This window comes from Thunnus albacares, chromosome 3, assembly GCF_914725855.1.
Source record: "Thunnus albacares chromosome 3, fThuAlb1.1, whole genome shotgun sequence".
Classification (NCBI taxonomy): domain Eukaryota; kingdom Metazoa; phylum Chordata; class Actinopteri; order Scombriformes; family Scombridae; genus Thunnus; species Thunnus albacares.
The window spans coordinates 5,264,463-5,284,506 of record NC_058108.1 but is presented as its reverse complement, the minus strand read 5'-3'; the positions used below and the strand labels follow the sequence as shown (position 1 = coordinate 5,284,506).

The following is a 20,044-nucleotide window of genomic DNA, read 5'->3' as shown; positions in this document are numbered from 1 at the left end:
CGCAACCACTTTTTAATTGGCAAGACGGACCTGCTACACCTTGATTTTAGCGTTAAAGTCTTTGAATCTTTCTGCGAGCTAAAAAAAATACATATACACACAGATGTAACATTGGTAAGTTGTTTTTCTTAATGTTGGCATCAAGAAAAAAGTTATTTGACACCAGAGGAGATTGTTGAGGCTCTGCGCGTGAAAATGCTAGCTAACTTTAAGGGTTTACGTATTAACGTAATTTAGCAACCGGGATACTATCAGGTAAGTCTTCTCCTGCACAGTTCTGCCCATTGTATTCATAATAATGTGTGTTTGCTTTAGTTTATAGGTCGTTTTTCAAACTAAAGAGGCAGGAAAACGAACATAACCTGTTTTTTTAGGGCAAATAACGTCGAACACTTAATTACCGTTACGGTGACGTCAGTCGAAACAATTTACTTTTCTTGAAAGTGCGGTCGTTTGAGTGTTTCTATCAGTTATTATCGGTTCCAACGGCACCATTACAACGTCGATAGACAAATAGACATTTTGGTTATTTATTCCATTGTGGAAAGTTTGTTTGTTGTCAAGTGTGGGCTCTGGTTGGTGAAATCATTGTTACAATGCTGCCATCGCGTGTCCGACAGAGCCAACTGCTGGTCAAACGGCTAAACCACAGACAGGAGGGTTTTCTTGTCTATTTCAGACTATTTCTCTGGTGTGTCTGTTGTATAAAATCTGGTCAATGTTTAAACTCTGTTATTGCAGCTTTTGTAACTCCTTACAATTAACGTCTTCTGGCTCTGGCGATGGGAGTTGTAAACGGGAACTATACTTCCTTCCGAGTTCCTATCAGGAACATTATAAATGACGCACCGTTTCAGCGCACATACATCTCGTGTAAACGCAAAATAAGCACTCCTAATATCCAGAGAAATGTTCGCGTTTGTTTAATCACACTGTTGAAATATTCCGGCCAAAGATCAGAGTCGACTCTGGTACTGTTATTTTTTAAAAAACCAATAATTAAATAAAATACAATGACGCCTGTGACTGCTTTCGCAAAGCATTCTGGGTCTTGTGAAATTGTACTATAAGTAAATGAAAACCCTTAGGTCAAGATTAACATGCTATTATCATGATTTATAATTGACTTTGTTTACTACTCATTTACTGGTGGTTTTGGATATATATGTATATGTTCATGTGTGACGTCAGAGATGAACCCTGAGTGTGAACGGCTCTCCTGTAGATGGGGTCCTGTTTTCACCCGTTGATACGTTAAGACTATACTTTCAGGGATCATTTCTATAGTTTCTGACTTGAGAAATGTGTTTCTAAAGTGTTTGGTCTCGCTAACCACGATGATGAGACGTGATATTCCCTTCTGAGCGTGAAGCGGATAGAGAATAATGATTCATTTCATACGTTTTCTGTCATTGATGACCGTTCTTTGCTTCCTCGAGGAGCATTGAGGAAGGGAATATGATCAGAGTGGTTTGCAGAAAAGTGTGAAAATACAAGCCTAGCAATATGAGTATTAAACAAGTAGAATAAATAGTTAGGTATTTCAAAGTTGCAGGAGTTTATATATTGTTTTCATAGTGAGGGAAGAAGATTTTGTGTTCTTATTTTTAGATAAGTTTAGTATTTTATTAAACAGTCAAACATATTGTCTGTCAGTTGCTGAAAATTAAAGTCAAAATTTTTGATAATCAGTTAGACAAGAGAGGATGTTGTCTTGCCAGTGTTTTGACTTTTCACTAAATATAGGCTGTGTAACTTTGTGATCTTTGAATAACTTTTCTTTTCTTACTTTCCCCTGTACTTATTTTGTTACTTTTCTACAAGCATTTTCTTTATCTCTGTATCACATCTCTGCTGTCAGAGTAAATTGCTCATCTATGGGTGAATAACTTTTAGTGCTGAATGAACTAGTCAAGTAAATTGTTTGTCAATTGACAGAAATAAAAGACACATTTTTTGGCAATCAACTATTTTCCATTTATCACACATACCAATTATTCTTTGTTTCCAGCCTCTGAAACGTGTGGATTTGCTGCCTTCCTCTAGTCAGCGTGCTCTCTGTATCACAGCTGTGCTGTCAGAGGTCTGCATTGATTGGCTGTGCAATACTTTGACATTTACATAAACACATATGACTGGACGAGACGCAGCAACAGGAGGAGCTTGTTGATGGCAGGCAGCAACCTTGAGTGAGACTCACACTGTAGTGAATGAGATGTAGTTTTCACACACAGTCAAATTAAGACTATACTTTCAGGGATCATTTCTATAGTTTCTGACTTGAGAAATGTGTTTCTAAAGTGTTTGGTCTCGCTAACCTCGATGATGAGCAGTGATATTTCCTTCTGAGCGTGAAGCTGACAGAGAATAATGATTCACTTCATATGTTGTCTGTCATTGATGACCGTTCTTTGCTTCCTAGTGGAGTATTGAGGAAGGGAATATGATCAGAGTGGTTTGCAGAAAAGTGTGAGAATATAAAATTCATAAAATTAAGTTTGAAGATTAATTACTGATAAATATTGCAGCTTGTTATTCGGGGTCTCTGCGTTGATGAAAGAAGTGTCTGGTTAGTTAGAAGTGTTAGTGATAAAAGAAATAGTCAATCATATTGTCATTTGACAGGAATAAAAGTCAAACCTTTGATTATCAATCAGTTAGTGACCAAATATAGTTTGTGTAACTTTGTAATCTTTGAACAATTAACAACTTGCTTTTCTTAAGTTCCCACATACTTTGTTTCTTTTATACAAGCTGCTTCTTTATCTGGGTGCTGCCTTCCTCTAGTCAGCGTGCTCTCTGTATCACAGCTGTGCTGTCAGAGGTCTGCATTGATTGGCTGTGCAATACTTTGACATTTACATAAACACATATGACTGGACGAGACGCAGCAACAGGAGGAGCTTGTTGATGGCAGGCAGCAACCTTGAGTGAGACAAACACTGAAGTGAATGAGATGTAGTTTTCACACACAGTCAAATTAAGACTATACTTTCAGGGATCATTTCTATAGTTTCTGACTTGAGAAATGTGTTTCTAAAGTGTTTGGTCTCGCTAACCACGATGATGAGCAGTGATATTTCCTTCTGAGCGTGAAGCTGACAGAGAATAATGATTCACTTCATATGTTGTCTGTCATTGATGACCGTTCTTTGCTTCCTAGTGGAGTATTGAGGAAGGGAATATGATCAGAGTGGTTTGCAGAAAAGTGTGAAAATACAAGCCTCGTAATATAAGTAGTAAATGAATAGAATAAATAAATAAGCATTTGAAGTTGCAGGAGTTTATATATTGTTTTCATATTGAGGGAAGATGATTTTGTGTTCTTATTTTTAGATAAGTTCAGTATTTTATTAAAGAGTTAAACATATTGTCTGTCAGTTGCTGAAAATTAAAGTCAAAATTTTTGATAATCAGTTAGACAAGAGAGGATGTTGTCTTGCCAGTATTTTGAGTTTTCACTAAATATAGGCTGTGTAACTTTGTGATCTTTGAATAACTTTTCTTACTTTCCTCTGAACTTATTTTGTTACTTTTATACAAGCATTTTCTTTATCTCTGTATCACATCTCTGCTGTCAGAGTAAATTGCTCATCTATGGGTGAATAACTTTTAGTGCTGAATCAACTAGTCAAGTAAATTGTTTGTCAATTGACAGAAATAAAAGACACATTTTTTGGCAATCAACTATTTTCCATTTATCACACATACCAATTATTCTTTGTTTCCAGCCTCTGAAACGTGTGGATTTGCTGCCTTCCTCCAGTCAGCGTGCTCTCTGTATCACAGCTGTGCTGTCAGAGGTCTGCATTGATTGGCTGTGTAATACTTTGACATTTACATAAACACATATGACTGGACGAGACGCAGCAACAGGAGGAGCTTGTTGATGGCAGGCAGCAACCTTGAGTGAGACTCACACTGTAGTGAATGAGATGTAGTTTTCACACACAGTCAAATTAAGACTATACTTTCAGGGATCATTTCTATAGTTTCTGACTTGAGAAATGTGTTTCTAAAGTGTTTGGTCTCGCTAACCACGATGATGAGCAGTGATATTTCCTTCTGAGCGTGAAGCTGACAGAGAATAATGATTCACTTCATATGTTGTCTGTCATTGATGACCGTTCTTTGCTTCCTCGTGGAGCATTGAGGAAGGGAATATGATCAGAGTGGTTTGCAGAAAAGTGTGAGAATATAAAATTCGTAAAGTTAAGTTTGAAGATTGATCATTGTTATCATTACGGAGAAACACAGATTCAGTAAACGTTGAGTACAGTTAGACCCAGCAGTCTCCATTAGGTTGGGTGAGTTCAAAGTTTTGAAAACAACGGGGGTGTTTTGAATACACCCGAGTTTTCACAGGTAATTTGTTGGTCTGTCCCTCCGGCCGCAGGAAATAATGGATTAATCCTGGAAAGCTGTTGATGTAGCACTTTTCTCCTTATGAAAATAACATGGAGATTATTCGACCAATGAGCATTTAGTCGGACGAGAGCATATCGACCAACTAATCAACCAGTCGACCAGCAGACTACAGCCCTAAAACAAATAGTCAAACATATTGTCATTTGACAGGAATAAAAGTCAAACCTTTGATTATCAATCAGTTAGTGACCAAATATAGTTTGTGTAACTTTGTAATCTTTGAACAATTAACAACTTGCTTTTCTTAAGTTCCCACATACTTTGTTTCTTTTATACAAGCTGCTTCTTTATCTGGGTGCTTTCAGCACACATACATCTCGTGTAAACGCAAAATAAGCACTCCTAATATACAGAGAAATGTTCGCGTTTGTTTAATCACACTGTTGAAACAATCCGGCCAAAGATCAGAGTCGACTCTGGTACTGTTATTTTTTTAAAAACCAATAATTAAATAAAATACAATGACGCCTGGGACTGCTTTCGCAAAGCATTCTGGGTCTTGTGAAATTGTACTATAAGTAAATGAAAACCCTTAGGTCAAGATTAACATGCTATTATCATGATTTATAATTGACTTTGTTTACTACTCATTTACTGGTGGTTTTGGATATATATGTATATGTTCATGTGTGACGTCAGAGATGAACCCTGAGTGTGAACGGCTCTCCTGTAGATGGGGTCCTGTTTTCACCCGTTGATACGTTAAGACTATACTTTCAGGGATCATTTCTATAGTTTCTGACTTGAGAAATGTGTTTCTAAAGTGTTTGGTCTCGCTAACCACGATGATGAGACGTGATATTCCCTTCTGAGCGTGAAGCGGATAGAGAATAATGATTCATTTCATACGTTTTCTGTCATTGATGACCGTTCTTTGCTTCCTCGTGGAGCATTGAGGAAGGGAATATGATCAGAGTGGTTTGCAGAAAAGTGTGAAAATACAAGCCTAGCAATTTGAGTATTAAACAAGTAGAATAAATAGTTAGGTATTTCAAAGTTGCAGGACTTTATATAGTTTTCATAGTGAGGGAAGAAGATTTTGTGTTCTTATTTTTAGATAAGTTCAGTATTTTATTAAAGAGTTAAACATATTGTCTGTCAGTTGCTGAAAATTAAAGTCAAAATTTTTGATAATCAGTTAGACAAGAGAGGATGTTGTCTTGCCAGTATTTTGAGTTTTCACTAAATATAGGCTGTGTAACTTTGTGATCTTTGAATAACTTTTCTTTTCTTACTTTCCTCTGTACTTATTTTGTTACTTTTCTACAAGCATTTTCTTTATCTCTGTATCACATCTCTGCTGTCAGAGTAAATTGCTCATCTATGGGTGAATAACTTTTAGTGCTGAATCAACTAGTCAAGTAAATTGTTTGTCAATTGACATTTTTTGGCAATCAACTATTTTCCATTTATCAGAGTGGTTTGCAGAAAAGTGTGAGAATATAAAATTCATAAAGTTAAGTTTGAAGATTAATTACTGATAAATATTGCAGCTTGTCACTCAGGCTCTCTGCATTGAGGAAAGTAGTGTCTGATTAGTTAGAAGTGTTAGTGATAAAACAAATTAGGGCTGTAGTCAATCAAAGAAAATCTTAGTTGACTAAAATCGTACATAATCTTCAACTAATCGATTAGTCGCGTGTGTGCGTGTGCGTGGGGTGGTAACGGGACAGAGTGCACAGTAAACTCGGCAGCCACACATTTCTCTGTTCTGTATTTCTCTGTTTCGTGTCTTCAGGTTATGCTAACCCATTGTTGCTAACTTTGGAGCTAACCCCCTTTACTTTTCCAGCATTTGGGGAAACAACAGACGTGACTTTTTAGCATTTATTAACTGACTGTACTGTACTGACAACTTACTACTAACCTTTTCCTCTGCCCCGCTCGCATCCACCGTCACTTCTCTGCCTCTCGCTCTTTCCCACTCGCTACGCAAACATGCTCCTTAACGGAGCCACGCTACCAATAGTTTCCCAGGCAACGACAGAGGTTGACTCCTGTACCGGAACAGCGCTGCACAGAGACTCCCAAACGCTGTCAATTTCCGAATGAATGGATATTAATTCGGAAATCAAATATTAAAAAATATATTTTTTGGCCTGGCGGGGGTTCTCGTTGTTATCATTATGGAGAAACACAGATTCAGTAAACGTTGAGTACAGTTAGACCCAGCAGTCTCCATTAGGTTGAGTGAGTTCAAAGTTGTGAAAACAACGGGGGTGTTTTGAATACACCCCCGTTGTTTTCACAGGTAATTTGTTAGTCTGTCCCTCCGGCCGCAGGAAATAATGGATTAATCCTGGAAAGCTGTTGATGTAGCACTTTTCTCCTTATGAAAATAACGCAGAGATTATTCGACCAATGAGAATTTAGTCGGACGAGAGCATATCGACCAACTAATCGACTAGTCGACCAGCAGACTACAGCACTAAAACTAAACTGTATCACAGCTGTGCTGTCAGAGGTCTGCATTGATTGGCTGTGTAATACTTTGACATTTACATAAACACATATGACTGGATGAGACGCAGCAACAGGAGGAGCTTGTTGATGGCAGACAGCAACCTTGAGTGAGACTCACACTGTAGTGAATTAGATGTAGTTTTCACACACAGTCAAATTAAGACTATACTTTCAGGGATCATTTCTATAGTTTCTGACTTGAGAAATGTGTTTCTAAAGTGTTTGGTCTCGCTAACTACGATGATGAGACGTGATATTCCCTTCTGAGCGTGAAGCGGATAGAGAATAATGATTCACTTCATATGTTTTCTGTCATTGATGACCGTTCTTTGCTTCCTAGTGGAGTATTGAGGAAGGGAATATGATCAGAGTGGTTTGCAGAAAAGTGTGAAAATACAAGTCTAATAATATGAGTATTAAATGAATAGAATAAATAGTTCTCCTGTAACTTCAAATAGACATTTGAAGTTACAGGAGTATATGATCAGAGTGCTTACAGTAATAAAGAGAAATTGAGGTGATTTATTTTAATAGGAATCTCTATATGATTTGTTTTCCATTATTAATATTATCTAAACTGTGACCTCAGCCCTTAATCTAATTTTTTTTTCTATGCAGGGAATATCTTGGCTGGTCAATGTTACTTGAGGGCATTTTAATTGTACAGTAAGAGTTATGATATTTCTGAAAATGTGATGTCTTTTATGTATTGTAAGAACAATTGAAAACAGTAAAACTTGAAGTGAAAAATGTATGCCAAATAACCTGTAATGAAAAAATTATGCTAAATATTTAGCCTGGGATATTGTGTATTTTGTAGACATAATTCAATAACATAATTAACCTCAAACTTGAGTGATGATTATAGCAAATTTGGAGGATAAATGGCTGCTTTCACAGCAGAAAAATACAGGTGTCACTAACAACATTAACAATGGCTCAGTTCCCCAGTATGCACCGTGGCAGGACCCTGGAATCAACGCAGATACATGAAACTCAACCATCATTCATTGTATTGTTTCCAGCTGTGCTTTTCCTATTGTGACATGTCGATATGTCTGCTGTGAAAAAGTCAGATCGTTTCAAAGGCCCTCCCTAGTCAATGAAACACCCACACAGGTGTTATCACTGTACAGGCTGTGCTTGATTGACATCTATTGACTTCTGTTTTTTTTACCTTTACTCAGCTGTGGATGGTCAGACTGTGGCAAAAGTCTATATGCAGCAGGTTCAGTCATCCTTCGCTCCCTGAAAGAAGTGTTGAGTCACTCAGCTAGTGCCTACGATACGTTTCACTCTCCTGACTTTGCTGTTGTGTACTTATGTTTTGCAGGGTTGAAGTTTCCATTCAACCCTAATACACTCTTTTATTTCTAACACAAAAATAAACCAAAGCCCAATGTTATATCCTACTACACTTTGTCAGCAGTTATTCTCAGTGCCATTAATGTGCTAAACTACATGTTGAATCTCTTCGACTGCAGTGTAAGGCACATAGCTTTTATCGTACAATCTAGGATTTTGTAGATAAGAATACAAGAATTAAAGTTTTTGTGAGAAAACATGGATGTATTCAGGGCATTTTCTTTAGTTTATTATTATTTTTCTGTCAAACGACTATAGATGACGACTAATCGTTTCTGCTCTAAATGTGCATAAAGAATAAATAAAATAATGTGGTTTTAAACGAATCTAATGCATATATACAATACAATACCACTAAATCACGTTGTAGTGCAGCCCTAAAGAATTTTTTAACCAGAAAAAAACGAAACAGGAAGTTGCGTACCACGTATACTTGATATGTGACGTAATACGCAAATAAGTTGATCAAGCTCCTACTGCTTATTCGCAAGGTTGTTGTCTTCCTTTAGCCATAATTATCTCTCGCTTCAGCAATATTAATGTCAGCGGTACAATTTCATACAAACTCGTGGAGATAGAGCAGAATCGACATTTTATTGGACACATAAGGACATGCCCTCCGACTTTGTAACGTAACTACAAAGTAAACCGCGTGTGAACAACAAACCGAGTCGTCAGTAAACCAGCTAACAGCCGTTAGCTCCACAAAGCTGCACTCCTTGTGCTGGTCATTCACACTTTCTCTTCCGTTTCGTTTTCGTCTGAAGTCGGCCTTTAGATTCTGTCACCAAGTTCAGTCTGTTGTTTCGCCAGGAGAGGATGAACTGGCTTTTCCCCCTTTCCAAAGGCTCCGGACCTCTCCCTCCTCTCAACAGCCTACAGCAACAAAGACAGCGGCAGATCGAGTCACTGAAAGCGGCTCACCCCAGGTAGAGTGAACGGCAACCTGGTTACCGACCACCATACCCCGGCGCTACTCATGAGCTGGTCCACATTGTTTTTCATGTTCCGCAACGGCTCACAACCGGTTTTTGGTCACTTTGTTGACGTCAATTTTTAGGAACATGTTAACTCCTCTAACATAAACAACATGTTTACCTAGCCTAGCTAGCCACCCAGCTAACCGTTAACAGACAGTCTAAGAAGTAGCTTACAGTCTCGTTGTTCACATTTTCCCCGATTATGACGTAAACATGAAGAAAACCTACGAGTGACAGGCTTGCACATGAACCTGCTGAACATTGTGCTTAGAGAAGAGCCAATGTTGACGTTGAGCGGCTAATGTTTGCTAACATTGCCTCGTAGCTAACTAGATGTGATTTGCTGGTGAGCTGTGTTTGCTAGCTAGCTAATCAAGTCAGCCAGTGACAGTTACGGTTTCTATTTTTAGGGTTGATGACACAAGTTGTAGCTGACAGGCCTTGTCCTGTGATCATTCCAGTGTTTGTCACGCCAACTTGTCGTGCATGTAGTTTTAGAAGGAGCCAGCTAATTAGATATGGAGATTAAAGTATTAGCCTTTGTTTACTAAGGAGCTCTGTCGTCTCAGTGTCAATTTGTTCTTTCTAGTCAGTTAGTCATTAACGGCCTGCATAAACAGACGGTTATCTTAGTTCATTTCTTGGCAGCCAGATGTATTCATCCACAGCCGTCTCCCTCCAGATGTAAAGTTTGCTGTCTGAGTGTTGACAACGAATTCTGATTAAACACTGGAAGTTATGTGCGTTTTCTTACGGAAATGCAGCTGGTTTCTTTCAGAGGCCTTACGTGGTGTGGTGAATGCTGCTCATGGCAATGATGTTGATGAATAAGTGGATGGGAAAAGAATCCGAACCATGTGTACAGGAGTAGGTGAAATGTCAGGGCATCTTGACAGGAAAGCAAAAATATCATATCATGTCTATAGTTGCACCTCTGAACAGGAGGTATCAGAGATTTGTAGGAGTAAATTATTTATTAGGCATATTGTGTAAGGTACAGATTGGTTAAAAATCTGCTATTGTTTTTGGGACCAATATCTTTGTAGTGAAGAGTATAGCATTACAGGTATTGCATAATACTATGTGAATGTCACATGGTGTAACATTGACAGCACATGTTTTCTTAGTAGTCATATTTCTTCTACTCATGTTTCCTTACAAGTTCAGATATAAGTACTGAAACACTTACATACACTCATAGGCTCATTTCTTTATTGTGCCATAATATTGACACAGCTTCATATAAGTACATGCTTTTGTAAATTGTAATACATCTGTGAGGAAAGAACAGCAATTAAACTTACAGACTGTACAGTATACACTGCAGTCAATGAAATCATTGCTGACACCTGTTCCTCAGCCTTTAACTGCCAGTCTACCATAAATTACTTGCCTTTCCTCATGCCTGAAAAGTTGTGTTCTGTTTCATGACACGACATATGCTGCATAAACCCCTTAACCCTTAAAAGTTACAATAAATTTTCAGTCACACTTTGGTTTTGTTGTTTTGTTAAGAAGTAGAGTTGGTGGTTCAGAACAGACATCAAATACATCACCTCTTTATACCTTTATGTCTCCCTCTAAGCTAGGAGAATTTTCATAAACATTTAGATATACAATACATTTTCTAAATGTGCTGAACATGACGACAGATGCAAGATTACAGATCATGACATTCCTGTGTTTTTGTCTCTCAACAGCCTTGCAGAGATCCAGAAGGATGTTGAGTACAGGATACCATTCACAGTCAACAACTCCACCATTAGTGTTAACATGTGAGTTCATATTTGCACATACAATCACAGCGTCACAGTATCAAAAGCAAGCAGCGGACTGGCTTCACAGTCAGTCTGTAGCTCAGCCACTGATTTATATGTAATATACTTGTATAGTTTAAATTACAAAAACATGGAATGATAATTTCACATAAGGTTGAACTGCGTACTATAGGTGGTTTATAGTTTGCTTTCTTCCCTCTTCCAAACAAACATGTAGATGTGTATTAATCACAAGTAATAAGATAATAAGAACGTGAGGATTGAAGTGTGTGTATTATCAAATCACAAATTACAGACAGCAGAAATAATCAAATTACAGTAGTGGTGACGCACTACAATTGTGATACCAGCCTGAACGAGAAGCCAATGACAGTCTGAACACATCATTGCCACACACGACACATAAAAGCACATTTAGTGCAACAAAAACACGATTCTGCTGCTGTACGTTACACTAGAAACTAGATTTAAATGCTTATTTTTTCACAGGCTGAATGTCCAGTTAGGAACCAAAACAATATGTCTCTTTTAGCTTCAGTAGCCACAGCATGAACTAGTAAAAATGGTTATGCTCACAAGAGCTGTTGGTCAAATCAAGCACCTTATATCACAATTCTATCCAGTAGTGCTGGCTTGCACTTTTATCACTTCTGAAGCTGCACAGAAGTGCAGCTTGGCTATATCTGGAAAATAAGATATTACACTACCATAATACCACTTCACACTATGAATATACTGCTTATCACGTATATTGTATCCTGTTGTATATTCTGTTACAGGGATTCCTTTAAACTAAAGCTGTCAAAATGTGTCTTTCTTCTAGTCTGCTGCCTCCTCAGTTTCCTCAGGAGAAGCCGGTGGTCAGTGTCTACCCTCCTGTTGGTCACCATTTAGTCGACAGCAATAATGGCACCATGATCACAAGCCCCCTCATCAGTAATGTAAGAAGCTGCTCAGTCCGTTATTTGATTAAGCTTGTGGTTCCCAAATGGGGATGGGTTCGATGGCATTTTATCAAATTCATATCCACTTATTGAATACAAATCCTTTCTATTCCCTTACTGAATATTATTACATTTACCCTTCAGTTTTGCAAATTGAGAGGTAATACCCACAACCAAAATATGTATAATCCCCTTTTGTTGGCTGAGAAGGCAGAAATGCCACAGTTTTTAGTGGCAAGCCTTGTTAATGTTCACAACCTGCGCCTGCAGCCTTAAACATTGAAGAAAACCACCAACACCAAATTCATTTGTTGTGTTCATGGCAAGGGAGTTTTTATTCTTATGTTGTAAAATAGTCAGTATTATAGTTATACAACACGTGTTAGAGATGGGCAGAGATATCTTTGCTGACATTCAGTGACATCATCCTACTGGCTGAGTGTTTACACCGTTGTTGACAATAGCATAATTTACTGAACATGGTTTCTTTACTCAATGTAAAAGATTAAGAGAAACACAATAAGTAAAACACAGCACAGGGCAAGTATCGGCGCTGCAGCGGCATGATCGGATGAAAAGAAACATGATTCCTCATAACTGAAACCACAGTAATTAAATCTCCCGTCTGATTCAAAACGAAACAGAACTGCGTAAGTCAGAGTAAGGTGGTTTCCACAGCTGAATGGTACGTTATTTGCAAGATTCAGACACATGCAAATAACAAAGAAAAACTCTCTCAGTGCAGAGCCTCTCTCACTGTGTCATCAGGCGAGATACTCTGACCTTTTGAGTAGGGAGAAAAATGGTTTGTTTATTCATCTCCCTGTATTCACAATTCCACCATTATGAGGGTTTCTGATCATCTTTGTCTGTCAAGCATTTGTTTGTATAAAGGTAAGGGCTTATCTGGGATCTGAAACGAAGATATGTTGTTATCATGCACAAACAAAGATATTAGTATCCATGTAAATAATCAAATATTACAGCCTTAGTTCATAACAGATGTGAGAGAAGTCTCATTCGTGACCAGCTGTATCCAAACATGGATTTACAATAATCAAGTCATTGTCCAAATTTCTCTCAAAAGCCTGTTTTCTTTGTGCTTGTAAATGTAGTTTGTCAACTGTAGCAACACCAACTTGTTTTATTCTTTTTCCTGCTTCTTTGCTCTCCATAAAGACAATCCACTTCTTTTATTGAAGTTCTTTTGTTAGATCATGCTGTAGTTTTATCAGCTATGTTATTCTTACTCTCAGTGTTTTTCTTGTTGTGTATGTTGCAGTTTGGGATGCACTCAGATCTGGGTAAGGTCATTCAGAGTCTGCTGGACGAGTTCTGGAAAAGTCCTCCTGCCTTGATGTCTACTGGTGCCTCTGGCTTTCCATAGTGAGTCTACTCTCTTTTCATGCACTGTATACAGGCTTGACAGTTGTGTCATTATAGATTCCATTTCCCTTAGCTTTAATGCAGAAAATCCTGCGAGATAGCACACAGCTCCAATCTGTATAGTAAACACACAGTTTACGCCTGTCGTATGAAATGTGTTGTATAAATAAACTTGACTTGACTCGTATAGGTATCGGGGCCAATTTGGGTTTATTATAAGGATGTAAAATTAAGCTAATCATTTTAATCATTTTACTCTTCTGTGTTTTGTCCACCTCAGCTTGCTAGTGTTGAAATTTGGGGTAATACTTTGTAACTTTTCTTCATGTCTGAGGCTTATGTATGATTTCGCCAATATTCACTGGGTAGTTCTGTTTAGCTGTGTCTTAACTTACCTACAATGAAGATGGAGAATAAAGTAATAATGGTGAATAAAACTATTAAAATAAGATCAGAATAAAATAATTAAAAAAAACAAAAACCCATCTTTAGAAAAAACATTTTCTTTCAATATTTTATTTTTCTTTTAAAATCATATTTTATATGTTTGTTGTGCTTTAGTGTTATAATCTTATTTCCTCTCCTTTTTTACCACAGCAGTATGTACAAGCCATCAGGCATGGCTCCTTACCCCACTCAGGCTTTCCACTACGGTCCTCGCCATGTGGGCCCAAGTCAGACACCGCCCCCGGCTCCTTCTCAAGCTCCGGCTCCCATGTCTCACCCAGGGGTCGATAGTGTCCACGGGCCTCCTCGAGCTCCGGTCCCATATGGACTCATTACTGACCTACCGTTGCCTGTACCTACTGGAGACTCACAGGTACGCTGATGATGGATAACACGCACAAGTGTAACAGTAACATCCGTTCTGTGCATAAACACACAGAGGACCATGATGTGAGCTTTAAGTTTTTAATAAGTGAAATAAAATATATATCTGTGTTGCTTTGTAAATAGCTTGTCATGCATTTAATTTAAAGCTCCAGTGCTTCAAAAAAAAAAAAAAAAAGCAGCAATTAGTTTAGATATCTTTTCTAGCAGCTGATCAGTCACGTTCAGAGTGTTTACTTGATGAATACGACTGGCTTACTTTATCTCTGTCTCTTTTCAGGCTGGACTGAATGGACACATGTACAAGATGCCTGAGATTCCTGAGTCTTTCCCTGAACTGTGTGACTTAAAGTAAAGTATTCCAACATATTGTCAACTTAAAATGTGACGAGACATTGTTTAAGGGTTATAATGAATGATTGGGATAAGGGAAATAGTCTTTTGTACCTATGATCAATGTCTTTACTGTCTTGTTCTCTTACCAACTTCTTTATTTCTACCTGTGTGTTCACCCTCTGCTGCACTTCACACCAGTCTGACCCAGTTGTCAGATATGTCTGAAAACGAGGACGTCTTACTGGAGTTCTTTGTGAGTTTGCCACAACTCAAACAGGTCACCAATGATAAAGAAGAGCTGGTCACCAACATAGTGGATATGGCTAGTAAGTTCCTCTCCTGTCCCTGGACTGCAGGCTTTGATTCATGAATGAGTTGAGATTTACAAAGACCTGAATATCTTTTTCTGTGATTCACAGAGAAAAACCTCCAGATGGAGCCGCAGCTGGAAGGAAAAAGACAAGAAATGCTTTACAAGGTCAGTTATGACTTCCCATCTCTTGCACTCTCTCTATCTTTCTCTCGACACACGCACACACAACTAACCAATTCATGCCATTCTGTAGCAGCTCATGATCTGTGTTTTTGTCCGTCGACAGTACGAGCAGCTGACTCAGATGAAGTCAGCCTTTGAGACGAAGATGCAAAGACAACATGAGCTCAGTGAGGTAAGAGGCTACACGGAAATGAAATGGAGTGAGTAATTTATTGAATTATAGAAGCCAAGAACAAGAACGGTTTTAGTCCCTGTCACTTAAACATGATTTAATGCTCAGTGTCTAACATAACAATTGAAGAAATAGCTGAATCAGTCCCAACTTAACCAGCAACCAGATGTCAATATTTTGTTCTCCTGCTACACATAATCCCTCGAGTTTTGGGGATCTTTTCCTGTTATTGATTATGCTTTTATTCCTAAGGAGCCACACTGCAGTTGAAACAGGAGGAAGACTTACTGTGTGTTCAGACAAAACGCAAAGTGAATTTTAGTGGTGGCATGATTGCGTGAACTGAGACGTCCACTCAACTTGAAAATGTTTCAACTTTTCATTACCGAACAGAGATGAGAGAGAGAGAGAGAGAGAGTTTCTCCTGAGTCGGGAGATCAGTCAGAGCTGAACACAAACACAAAGGCACACACAGATGTTTGTTGCTAGCTAGCTTACAGCTAACATCTGTACAGTTGGTACACAAACAAAACACAAACGGTTCAGTGGTCAAATTCGCACAAATAACGCAAGACACCTTAAGGCTGCATCCAGAGTTGTAAATAGAGCTGCAACTAACGATTATGGTCAATTATTTTCTTGATTAATTGAATAGTCATTTGGTCTTAATAATGTCAGAAAATGGTGAAAAGTGTCACTCAGTGATCCTCAAAGCCCAAGATGCAACCTAAGATGTCTTGTTTTTTTCCCAATCAACAGTCCATAACCCAAAGATACTCAGTTTATTATCTAAAGATCCAGAAAATAATGGAGACAGCCTGATTTCATTGTTTTACAATACCCTGCCAAATGAAGCAAACTGTAGGAGGCAAATATTAAAAGAAACCACTCTGAACATGTTTGAACATGAAATTGAACAGAGACTCTTTCTCTCTCACTCACACTTCTGCGTCTTCTATCCTCCACTAGAGCTGCAGTCTAAGCACTCTGCAGGCTCGGTTGAAGGTGGCAGCACATCAGGCTGAGGAGGAGTCAGAGGAGACAGCTGAAAACTTTCTGGAGGGACGCACCGACATAGACGAATTCCTGACCAGCTTCATGGAGAAGAGAACGGTGAGAGGCCAGAAGTGCATTATTTGTGTGAAGATAATCTTGATATAGTGTCTTTATCGAGTCTGAATGTTATCAGAAGTACATGATGAGAAGAAAGATGAACTGTTGTTGTGTTATTCCACAGCTTTGCCACAGCCGAAGGGCCAAAGAGGAGAAGTTGCAACAGTCCATCAATAGACATGAACAGTTTCCCACCAGCCACTAGAACACAAGGTACAACCACACAAACAGTTTTAAATCCCCTTTTTCTCTACATGGTACTGGCCAAACTCGACTCGACTCAACTCGCCTTTTTGGTTTTCCATCTGGCCACAGTTGTGGTTAGGACCTGGTACCTCCTGTTTTTGGTATCACTTCCGTCAAGGTTCCAAGCGAGCTGATGCGAAAATGTGACTTGAAAACACTGCAGACCACTGATTGGTCAGTAATTTCTCTCATACTGCTTCTCTCTACCGCAACTCTCTGTCCTCGCTCGACCACCACACTCTCTCTCTCTGTCTCTCTCTCTCCTATCACTACCTCTCCTCGCTTGACCACTGCTGTGCTGTCTCTCTCTCTCTCTTTTTCTCTCATCTTTTTTAAAACGAGACAGGAAGCCGACTACAAAGCTTAACTTTTAATGTTAACAAACAAAGAGAAATGTCTTTCCCTTGTCCTAAACTGGTCCGAAATTGATACGAGAGTACTTCCTTGTTTTAAGAGTGAAGCGGCACAGACACACAGCAGCTGCTCTGTGTGTGTTTGACCAATCAGCAACGACCATCCCTGCAAACCCCGCTCTACATTGAGGGGGTGCTATCTGTAATGGAAAAAGAAATCCAAAAAAGTAAAGTGAGTTGAGTTGAGTTGAGCCAGTACCACGTAATGGAAAAATGGTATAAGAGTAATAACTGAACAAAAAACACAAGACTGTAACAGTCTCTTTACGGAGGGAAGTGTTAACAAGGAAAACCATCTTGTCATAGTCGTCTTTTCATTCTTCTTCTCCTCACGCCATGTTTTTGGTCCTCAGGTTTGGGGTGTTTTCTCAGCCAACTGCTGCCAACTAAAAGGTTGAAGACAGTGGAATGGACAAAAAGCACACTGAGTCAACAATGGGCACTTTGGAGAAATGGGAAGACAGTGATGGTCACGGTGGGCTGAAAAAAAGAAGCCCATTGTGCTCAGATCTGGGCTAAAAAGCTGTTTTAAGTTGGATCGTGTGTGTGAACAAGATGGACAAAGCTATTGAGTCACGGCAGGAGACCAGATGTGGGAGTGACACACACTTAGCTGTTCCAGCCACATTACTGAGGATTGATCACATTGTGGATAATTTCTATTGCACATGCTGTTTGTCCAGTTTTGACTCGACAGTGCTGACAAAGAGTTTCGTTTCTTTCAAGGATTCATTTCACGTTGAGTGCACTTGATCAGAGTGGTAGGTAATGTGAACACATGGGAAGAAAGTACAAAATGCGTAGGACAGTATTCCCAATCTTACATTTTCCATGCAGTGAGCAAGTAAATGTCACTATAGGATGATTGTTAAAATGCTAACGTCGGTGTCTGTACTTCCCGTCTCTGAGATCATTGTCTAATCCTTGTTTTGTTATCCCAGAAAGTCCCCAGGCAGAAGAACAACTTATGCACTGCTCCTTTAATCTCCTGTTTACATTGGAAAGGTTGTTCTAGACATTTACAAGTCTTGAACAAGATGAGTCTTAGTAATGGCAGTGTCTTATCAATAAGTCAAAATGATCTATCTAAGGCATTCTTCATTCGGAATTAAAAAAACAAAACAAATTTGGGATTTAACAAAAAAACAAGGACAGGGCAGTATTGTCAGGAGACCTCTAATTTTGGCTGTTTAAAATTCTGCATACTGTCTGCAGAATGTGGTTTATACTTTATCAAGTTGGTGAGTGGGATTTAAGCAATGTAATGGACACAGTCTGAATATCAGTGTGTTTGCCTGAACATGAATAATTTGTTTAAACGCAGTACTCTGATATCACTGTAACCATTTATGTACTCTCTTCAAGCTGACATGGTTAATGATTTCAGATCAATGTATTAGTACAGAAAACAAACACCAATGAAAGCCTTTTTATTTTTCCTTTATTTTGTGGGACACTGGTAAAATGTTCCCCGCAGGTCACCACACATTTCAGCCATTGACCAGTCAAACTCAGGTTATCAGAGAAATCAGAGTACCGTAAACCATGTTAACGGTTTATTCACACTATCTGTAGTGTTTAGCATTCAAGTTATTCATGTGCATGTAAACACACTGATCTCCACTTTGCCCTGATGAGCACTATTATATTAACCCGACTATTATCTGACACCATCTTAATTTTAAGCGCCTCAGAAGATATGGGATAAAGTTGAGGATTAGTAGTTAAATGCTGCAGTAAAACTTGATGACATTGGATACTGTATTTAAATAATGTTAATAATAGGCTATATTGTAATCAAAGACTCAGACATCTTGTATTATATGTTCTTATTTAATTTGTTAGAGTAATAAAGCATTTAGAATAAATATTGGTTGTTTTATGTGCTGTTTGACAATCACTGTTAGCACACTGACCTTAAAGTTAAACCATCTTTAATCTCATAACAAGCAAGAAACTACCATTACTTACACTGAATATAACACTACTGCACATCTTTATCCCCTTCAAAGCTGAAGTTTCACATCTTTCCCCAGAAAACACTCCTATACCAGTAATATTCAGCAACGTGTCTCATGGGGACATTTGAGAGTAATTAGTTTAAATTCAGGGAAGAGCGAGAAAGGCCAAAACAAACTTTGGAAACCAACTAAAATCTAAACAAGTCAGTCAAAGAAATGAGGCAGAATACATGGGCAAAGAAAAGAAGGGGAGGTCTTACTTTAAAAACTGTGGAAAAAGCAAGTTTGCCTGCAAAAGAAAAGATCCAGTTGTCAGGACCAGGTTGAGGCTTAGGGATTGTGGTCTTAGAAGTGGACTGTCTCTGATTGGGAAGCACCTGGATGGCGAATGTGAGTGTGGAGACTCAGAGACAGTAAGACACATCCTCATCCAGTGCAACAAATGCTCACTTAAATGTAGGAAACTGTTAAGAGACCTGGTAGCAGCCTCTGCGCACCTTACTCAACTGGACTAAAATAAAGAAACTGCTGGAATATCTGCACAGTATTGGACTAAATAATAAAATAGAAATAATTGTCAAAAGGATCATCAAAAACAAACAATAGAGGGCAGCAATGCGCTAAAGTTAATGTACAATTAACACTTGACTGTTACTTAATAATTTCTACATAGTGATAGCTGGAAGGAAAACACTTGATAACTGCACCAATGTTTTATTATTTGATTATAGATCTATAGCAGCGCCTGGCTGTCGCAGAATGAGACACAAATAGACAATTTAAACCCGTTAATTACTGAAAGAACAGATCGGACGTAAAGGATCAACAAAAACAGCTGTAGCCTGCAGAATATGTTTAAATAAAATATTGCTTATTTAGTCTTTTCAGGTCCATGATGATTTTATAGGAGACACGCAGCTGTGAGACATTCTTGAAACAGAAAAGAAGAAACGAAGCCTTTTGGCTTATGAAGAAAATAAAATTACAAGAGTGTTTTTTTTTTTATGATTGATTCATGATTCAGTCATTTTTATTTTATGAATAAATATGAAAAGCTGTTGTTGGTGCCGTCATTCCTGTTCCACAGGTGGTTTGATCTGCTGTATAACAGCCTGACTGTTTACTGTCCGGT

At 38.5% G+C, this 20,044-nt stretch overlaps 1 protein-coding gene and 6 non-coding genes across 8 annotated transcripts; all 7 read left to right on the top strand.

Annotated features, from left to right (window-relative positions):
* The first annotated feature begins 12 nt into the window (after positions 1 to 12).
* Positions 13 to 18,819, top strand: vps37a (VPS37A subunit of ESCRT-I). Of its 2 annotated transcripts, none has more exons than XM_044345949.1 (13): positions 13 to 114; positions 8,079 to 9,185; positions 10,937 to 11,011; positions 11,838 to 11,955; positions 13,241 to 13,344; positions 13,945 to 14,164; positions 14,456 to 14,526; positions 14,710 to 14,837; positions 14,931 to 14,989; positions 15,111 to 15,179; positions 16,149 to 16,292; positions 16,417 to 16,505; positions 17,305 to 18,819. In XM_044345949.1, exons 2-12 carry the CDS (start codon positions 9,076 to 9,078, stop codon positions 16,495 to 16,497), a joined length of 1,179 nt encoding a protein of 392 aa, XP_044201884.1. In that variant the 5' UTR covers positions 13 to 114; positions 8,079 to 9,075; the 3' UTR covers positions 16,498 to 16,505; positions 17,305 to 18,819. The 2 variants fall into 2 exon arrangements, with proteins under 2 accessions (XP_044201884.1, XP_044201883.1); XM_044345948.1 differs by having other exon boundaries at positions 13,942 to 14,164.
* LOC122979878 lies at positions 1,257 to 1,472 on the top strand. Its single transcript, XR_006402955.1, has one exon. It is a non-coding gene; the product is annotated as a small nucleolar RNA U3 (small nucleolar RNA).
* LOC122979867 lies at positions 2,242 to 2,457 on the top strand. The gene has a single exon (XR_006402945.1). It is a non-coding gene; the product is annotated as a small nucleolar RNA U3 (small nucleolar RNA).
* LOC122979865 lies at positions 2,983 to 3,198 on the top strand. The gene has a single exon (XR_006402943.1). It is a non-coding gene; the product is annotated as a small nucleolar RNA U3 (small nucleolar RNA).
* LOC122979879 lies at positions 3,962 to 4,177 on the top strand. The gene has a single exon (XR_006402956.1). It is a non-coding gene; the product is annotated as a small nucleolar RNA U3 (small nucleolar RNA).
* LOC122979877 lies at positions 5,133 to 5,348 on the top strand. Its single transcript, XR_006402954.1, has one exon. It is a non-coding gene; the product is annotated as a small nucleolar RNA U3 (small nucleolar RNA).
* LOC122979866 lies at positions 7,051 to 7,266 on the top strand. The gene has a single exon (XR_006402944.1). It is a non-coding gene; the product is annotated as a small nucleolar RNA U3 (small nucleolar RNA).
* Positions 18,820 to 20,044: the final 1,225 nt, after the last annotated feature.

What these genes read in the sequence shown, in the direction of transcription:
- vps37a (XM_044345948.1), top strand. Translation starts at nt 9,076, where the DNA reads ATGAACTGGCTTTTCCCCCTTTCCAAAGGCTCCGGACCTCTCCCTCCT. An exon ending in TCCACCATTAGTGTTAACAT is followed by an intron (nt 11,012 to 11,837) that starts GTGAGTTCATAT and finishes TCTTTCTTCTAG; the next exon opens with TCTGCTGCCTCCTCAGTTTC. An exon ending in GCTTCATGGAGAAGAGAACG is followed by an intron (nt 16,293 to 16,416) that starts GTGAGAGGCCAG and finishes GTTATTCCACAG; the next exon opens with CTTTGCCACAGCCGAAGGGC.